This window comes from Alligator sinensis, unplaced genomic scaffold (assembly GCF_000455745.1).
Source record: "Alligator sinensis unplaced genomic scaffold, ASM45574v1 scaffold213_1, whole genome shotgun sequence".
NCBI classification, from domain to species: Eukaryota; Metazoa; Chordata; order Crocodylia; family Alligatoridae; genus Alligator; species Alligator sinensis.
The window spans coordinates 546,104-554,041 of record NW_005842019.1 but is presented as its reverse complement, the minus strand read 5'-3'; the positions used below and the strand labels follow the sequence as shown (position 1 = coordinate 554,041).

The window sequence follows — 7,938 nt, the reverse complement described above, 5'->3', positions numbered from 1 at the left end:
CCCCCACCCCCTGCTCCTGGGAGGCAGTGTCACGGGGAGGTGGGTGGCGGCGCTCTGTCCCCGCCTGCCTGCACATACCTTCTAGCTCCTTTCCAAGTACCCCCAGCTGACAACTCCTGGTTTAAGTCAAGCACAGACCTTTATGCCTTGCTTGACCAGAGCCTTACTGTGTACATTTAAAGCTATTATATTTACTCTAATGTAAGATGACCTGGAATATAAGACGATCCACCAATAATTAGATTCTATATATGGAAAATGTATACATTTCTTATAATTTTCCAGGTATAGAATCTAACTACTGGAGGTTTGCCTTGAATTTGTCCACCTCCCACTACTACAGCAGGAAACATAAATTGGGAGGGTGATCATGGGGGTTCCCCTGCCCTGCAACTTTTCTTCCCTGCAACCTCTTTCTCCCCACCCTCCCTCCTTATCATCAGACCCTGCTCCCCACCGGGTACATGCAAGTGAGGGGCAAATTTGAAAACAATGACTTTGAAATAAACATACTTGTAGTACACTGAATATAGATAAATTCCTATCCATACCTACAGTCTTAGTTCATCCAGTATTGATGCAGTTTACCTTTTCTGAAACTGTTGCAAGTTCTAGCACAGGTACTCCATAAACATAAGTCTAAGCAGCACTTTTGTACCTATTTATATGTAGTACAAACTATACATGATATTAATCCAAAGCCAAAAGGGTCATGATTTACCATATAGTTCACTGGGCTGAGCCACAGCAGCAGCAACAACATTTAAAGCCATGGTGACTTCATAGCTCAGCTGCGCTTATTATGGGCATTTGTACACGTTTGCGCCTCAGGGCTTTTAAAAGCATACATTTGTATAAATACCAAAATGCGCGTCAGTGCTGATAAAATGGCAGTGGCGCGCTTTTGAAGTAAAACACATTGAAGGTGTTTTAGTTCAAAAGTGCACTGCCGCCATTTTCTGCACGCTGATGTGCATTTCGCCACATACAACTGCAGCACACAATGCAGCGCAATGCATGTCAGCTTATGAGACAAGCAGACTTGATTACTCAAGTCTGTTCTGACATGTTGGAACGCTAGCGTGTTGCAGCGTGAAAAGGTATGTGTATAAATGCCCTTTGTGTGTGTAGTTCAGATACCTGCCCCACAAAGGATCCCTGTGTTAATTAGCCCCCAACTCAGGACTGGAACCAAATGTTCTCATTACAAGTCCTGAGAGCCTCCAAAAATGTATATGCAGATAAAGTGCGGGACAACCTGGTCCGGCTCCATCTCATGGAGGGCAAGGCCACACTACTCATATGTGCTAGGCTGAGAGAGGGGGTGACAGAGGGATTCTGGGTGAACTGTTAGGTGCCCCATTTGGTGACGTTTACCAGACACTTACAGCTAGTGAAGAAACAGGAATCATTGGAAATGGGAAAGAAAGGCACAGCTCAGCTGTGGGAGTGAAAAGGAAGTAAAAATGTTTTCTTTATAGTGCCTCATCATGACTTGAAAGAGTTGGCACTGAGGGGGACTCAGTGCAATGGGCACTAGCATATATCTGATTCAGATGTTCTGTACTAACCTATCTTTGTGGTAGGTTCCCGTCAGTATCTTTGCCCAATATGGGCCAGGTGTTTTATAGTCATACTCAGTATTGGCTGCATTTCATCTACTCTACATTTGGTTTTGATAACTGAGCACATATTACTTTTGGCAGCATTTTAATGAGAGACCATGCTGTAACAGGGGCCAACAATGCACCCTGCCAGGTGGAGGGAATTACACACCCGGGGCAGGACCAGGTGATTAACCCACCACGGCCAGTATATATCCGGCGGCGGGACAGATACTTTTTGCTTTTGGGCACAAGAAGACAGTGAGGGGCAGCTGAGGCCCTAGACGGTGAGGAAGACCAGAAGCCCACTTGTCGACCTTGGAAAGACGCTGAGACCGCGGGACCTGAGACAAGGAGATACAAGGCATCTGTGTACCTCACGACTCCGGCAGCTCTGGTGAGTGTGCGGAGAACCGGGACTTGGCAGACCAGCATGGCGGGGGAACCCCGAGCAGCAATAGGCACCCCGAGACGACGGGCAGGCAGGAGGATGCCACGCTGGTCCAGAACCCAACCCCAGATCTGCAACGTCGCCAAGAGCGGCAACATAGGAAGCAGAGGAGGAACCAAGACCGCTCCTACTACGTGGCAGATGCGAGAGACACGGGGAACGTGCCTTGTTAACAAGATAATCAGGGCTTGGAATGTTCAGCGCTACATTGCAACTGGGAAGTATCCGGTACCGAGTTATCTGACCGGCAGCTCGGATCTGCCTCGCTAATGAAGTAATTAGTAAGGCTATTGTTCTTGAGCTACTTTATTTTGGGAAAATAAACCAACAATGAGCATGTACCATTGGGGTGGCATTTATTGATCCCTGGCCTTGAAAGACCACTGATCTCCCCCATTTTCTTTCAATCCGAGTCGTGGCAAGTGAATACAGCAGGGAGACAAAGCTAGGATCACTCACCTGCTCACACATGCATTTAATGAGGTTTTCTTGTATGCAAATATAACATGAAGAATTCCACCACCCCCTGCTGGCTGGGGGAGAAATCCTCGTCTTATGTTGTAGTAAATACGGTATTAGAGAGGAAATGTGTAGGCATTATTTGATTTGTCTTGCTTTTTCTGAAGAAATGCACATTTAGGGCCTATTAAATCCCACTGAAATCAACGGGAGTCTTTTAATTGACTTTGGAAGAAGCCTGGACTTCAAAATCTTGCTGTAAAAGATTGGTGTCAAAATCTAGTAATGTCAAAGAAAAGCAAATACAAAATTGATACAACTGGGGATAGAATGTAAAGCCACTACATAAACATACAGAGTTATAAAACTGGGACTCTATAATGCAAGTAACTGGCTGATGGAACTACTACTTATAATGGTGTGAGTGTTATTCTGACTTACAATTAGTCAGATTACTTGGAGAATCCAAAAGCAGACGAGGTTTTTTGCTGATATCAATAATATCATCCCAGAGAACTGTGTCCATGTTACATAGTTTGGGATTGTTGCTGATTTTAACTCCTCCACTAAGAATTTCTGCAAAAGAAAAAAAATTAAATGAAGTAAACTTTTTTTCCTTAATGGAAAGAACATAAATACACATTTCTTTTTCTTCATTCATCGGAATACCATGATGATGGAAAAGGGTAATCCATATGCTAGCACACGTGAAGGTGCAAGCCATGCCTTCACATATCCCTAACACCTAGTTAGATTGACGGAAGTGATGAATATATAAGAAATGCACAACTGGGGTCAAAAATACATGCCTGAAATTTGCAAGGCCAAGTACTGCTTTTGGTGCCTTGATTTTCAGATGCCCAACCTCAGGCATCTTTTAGAACTTGTGAAAATCAGGCATCTTAAGTTGGACACTGAAGAAGTCTCTAGTCACTTTGAAAATGTTGGGCAACACTCATTGGGTGCATCTACATGTTCATTAATGTAACACTATTACTGTGCATTAAGTTTACTATGTGTAATAACAGATACTAACTGAATGTTCAGTAACTAGCACTGCTGCATAGTATGCCAGAGCATGGTCTTTTTGTGACACTAATGCTTGTAGACTAATTCTACTGTGCATCAGCACATTGGCACAGCTTTTGCCATGACGAGTTAACGTGCAGTAGAATTAGTCTACTATGTATGCATTTAGTGTCTTGTGTAGATGCACCCATTGTGTTGGAGTTCTATAAGACCAAGGTGGTTGAATTCTTGCATGTAAATGCTGGGTATTTAAGGCAAGGACCTTCCATTACTACCAGGGATACTTAGTGCCTGTAAATTAAGAAGGAAGCCAGGTAAGTTACTTATAATCTTATACAGAGCATCATCTCTGGAACAGCTGAAGGGAAATACTTCTTGATCAGGGAGTTTGCTTCCAACAAGATAAACAGCATTATATATACCACTTCATCTCACCTGACAGCCGTTTCATTGGCAGCTCCCTGAGTCCCTTGGTTTTATTCATTTGATAATTGGATAAAACTGCCAGTGCATAAAAGCCATCATACAGCACATTCCCACGGATGATCTGGAGATTCTCTAATGGAATGTTATCCACAGTGTTGAGCGCTATAAGCACATAACCTGCAACCTCCTGTATCGTCTGAGGAAAGTGAGAAAGAACAGAACAGTTATTCTGTCATGCTGTTTCAGGAAGTAGCATTTGATCTTGATGAGTTAGCTCTTTTTCCCTTGTTTTGTCTTTCAGCTCCCAAGTGGGGGTGGTGGGGGATCAAGATTTAACCTAACCTGGAAAAAAAAAATCATTGGGCACCTGGAGCTTATGTGCTTGGTCAGGAGGCTGAATGACTCCATATGGGCATGAAGGGGAAAATATGAGCCATTTCAGAAGAAATGATAATCTAGGGTGGGGTACATGGTATAGTCTTAGCTTGTGCTCCTACTACATATGCTGTTGCTCAGTCCCAACCTTCTAGCCATACACAAAATCCTCAAGCACATGCTTATCACACTCTGAACCTGCACTAACTTGCATGGCTAGAGGTATTGTTTAAAGTCCAGGCCAGGCTTTAGCTCAGACTAGAAACCCCCCACCTTGAAATGAGGACACAGGCCGGAGCAACTGAATGCTAATAGCTCCTTCACATGATTCCTCCTCCTCAGTGGGACTGAATAAATTCGCCCACAAATTACTAGGAAAGTATCCCAGAGCATTTTAGCATAGAGAATCCCAGTCACAGACTAATGACTGCAGAAATGGTGAGGACATACTAACACAGATAAGTGTTACAGCTGGTATGGAAATGTTTAGATCAGAACTATCCTAATCTGGGCACGGGCCAACCAGGTTAACTGTGTCACACAGACAGAACTAGAATGAAATTATACTATTCACTGATTGAGGTCCAAGGGGTAAGGCTACAACATCTCAGCCCAGTAAAGCCTATCAAAAGTCCAGTAACCCATCTCCAACAGAAACAGTTGCTGCTTTTTTAATACTTCCTCAGAAGTAAGTTGTTATGGAATGACAATTGATGCTAGGGAAAATATTTAGCTCATCCAGTCAAATGGTTGATTTATATCTCTAAGCATGAGGGTTTCCATCTTATCTCAAACTGTTTCTTTTTAAAGAACTTTATTATTTATTAATTATGTGCAGAAAAGCTCAAAGTTGCACAAAATTATGCAGGTGTGGGGGGGCCTATGGGTAGGTGTGTGGGATTTGGAGCCCCAGAAGGGGGGACCCCTGCATACCCTGGCAGGATGTGGAGTACTGTGGGTAAGGAGTGAAGGAAAGCAGCAGGGCTGGGGGGCTGTGGCTTGGGAACAAGGGGCAGGGTGCAGGCATATCACTGCCCCCCCCATTCACACAGTCATATTACCCTCACCGGTGTCCTCTTTTTTGCAACTGGAAATATGGTAACCCTACAGGAACGCAGCGCAGCTGTGTGTAGAGCAACACCCAGCAGCTAAGTCTGTGGAGGGGAAAAGGCAGGGGCTAGAGATCGAGGCCCCCATGGCGAGGGAGGGAGTGGGGCAGGGGCTGGGGTGAATGGAGCCCTGGGGCTGGGTTGGGTCATGCAACAGAGCCATGGGAGGCTCGTTCGGGGGCGGGGGGGAGGCAGGCTGCCTGCTGGGGCTCTGCACCCTGCTACCTTTGCCTCAGGAGCTGCGTGACGCCTTGTCGTGCCTTTTGCTGCTGGGCGGCAGGGGATGAGAGGCTAGTGCGCAGCTCCCAGAGCAAAGGCAGCAGTGTACAGAGCTCCAGCCCGCAGTGGGCAGCTCGCTTCTGCTCCATGCACAAATCCAGGGGGCACATGCCCCCATGCCTTCCCTGCGGATGCGCGCAGCAGCAGGGAGCCTCGCCCACCCCAAGGAGCCTCCCACAGCTCCATCCCATAACCCGCCCCAGCCCTGGGGCCCCATTCACCCCAGCCCCTGGTCCACTCCCTCCCTCACCATGGGGGCCTTGACCTGCCCTCCAATGCCTCTTTCTTTCCACAGACTTACCAGCTGTGCACTGCTCTATACACAGCTGAGCTTTGTTTCTGGCCGCATGTGTGCTGGGGATGCTTGTGTGTATCTGTGTGCCCACACCCTCCTGCAGCAGCCCAGAGCCCATGCCCAGGCTGCCTTGAAGTCCTCTGCACTGCCACTGCTGCCCAGCTGGGTGGCCCAGAGGTGGCAGCGAGGGCGGCGGAGTGGAGCCTAGGTGTGGGCTCCAAACCCCCATGAGTGATTAACACATTAAAAAAAATGAATGCAAGAACCAATTAACACATTATCGGGCACATTAATCGCAATTGACACCCCTATTGTTTATCTGTGATTGAGTATGCGTGTGTACATATCTATGTATGTACATACACAGGGGTGTGTATACACACACACACAAATATGCACACACAATGTGTATACATAAATATACAAAATGTGTGTGCACACGTGTGTATGCATGTGTGCATAAAAGCTATTAGTTCATTATCTCTCTGCACTCAAAAATTCAGTGGAATCTTCTTACAAAATTTGTTACAAAAAGAACTTCAGCACAACAAAAATAGCGCCAAATTTCTGCTGATGGCCCATAGTAACAGTGGTAACTGGACCTTGTTAAAATGAAAATTTACTGCTGTGAAAAATTTCTTACAATGAATGTTTTTTTTCCAGTGCATGTATGTATAATAGTGCCTTAGTGATATGAATACAAAGCCAAAAAACCCCATGGTACTGTCCATCTTGTTAAGATAAGCAGAAATGTAGCACTCATAGGAAAAAGATGATGAGAATGGAGGAAGAAATAATTTCTGGCTGAAAAAAAGGTATCAAGTCAACAGAACTCAGCATCATTCTAATCTTCATAATTATAATCTTTATAAAATCTTTTAAAACCCTTTTTGATATAAAGAAATTTAGGTACAAGGAAATGAATTTCTTGAAGTTCACTCCTGGATTCCACTTGTATTCTAAACTGGCAGCTGGCACCAGAGGAACTGTACCTTCATGGCAGATTATTTCAAAAGCAGGAAGGATGATCTAGTTGCTAAAGCAGCAGACTGTCAGTTAGGAGATGTGAGTTCTGCTCCCAGCCACACTGCCACCTTTCTTTGCTAGCTCAGATAGACAGACTGTACTAGGACAGAGTGCTTTTTTATCCCTGGTATATCTAGTATATAGATATAGCCCTTTTTCTCTTAGATTCAGATGTCACTATGATTGTTCATGGACACAAATGGGAGACAAATGTAGCACAAGACAGTTGTTCATGTGCTACTGCTAAGGACTACCTGAAAAATCACTCACAAATCATACTAGATGGAGAATGCAATTGCTTGCTTACTCAATGCAGGCAAATAGCACTTAAGGGAATTTTTACATGTGCTTCAGGAGGTACGGGGGTGTTTTAATTAGTGAGTCATGCTAATTAAAAGTGCCTGAGCATCACATGTATCAGTATCCCCATGCTGAAAAATGGTGGTGGGGCACTTTGAACTAAGACTCAAACGAGCTTTAGTTCATAGTGCCACACCACCATTTTTCAGCCTGGGGGACGCTGATAAACATGACGCTAGAGTCTGCTGGAGTGCATTAATTTCTGTGCTCCATCAGACTCGATTAATTGATTTCCAGCGCATCGGAGCAGGCTCCTAGCATATGTATAGGAGCTTTAAGTGCTGATGGATAAAAGAAATATGAAGCTTTACATGTCTCGGTTTCTCGCCCCGTATATCAGAAAGTCAATAAATGAGCTGGAATTCTCGAGGCCTACACTTGAAAATCTGAATGCAGGCTACCCACAGTGAAGTTCCATTAATTTTTCAATTTACTTCATCCATGGATTTGCTGAAGCTCAAGGTTGCTACAATTTAGGACACAATGCAGAGCTGTACCTTCCCTCATGAGAGTATAGAGGCAAGG

At 44.8% G+C, this 7,938-nt stretch overlaps 1 protein-coding gene across 2 annotated transcripts in view; it reads right to left on the bottom strand.

Annotated features, from left to right (window-relative positions):
• The window catches only part of EGFR (epidermal growth factor receptor), a 91,806-nt gene that overhangs the window by 67,275 nt on the left and 16,593 nt on the right, over positions 1-7,938 (bottom strand). For both annotated transcript variants that reach the window (XM_025202324.1, XM_025202325.1), the window contains exons 3-4: positions 3,979-4,165; positions 2,956-3,090 (exon numbers count right to left, since the gene is read on the bottom strand). In XM_025202324.1, coding sequence (XP_025058109.1) covers positions 2,956-3,090; positions 3,979-4,165 — 322 coding nt within the window. The remainder of the gene's footprint in view (positions 1-2,955; positions 3,091-3,978; positions 4,166-7,938) is intronic.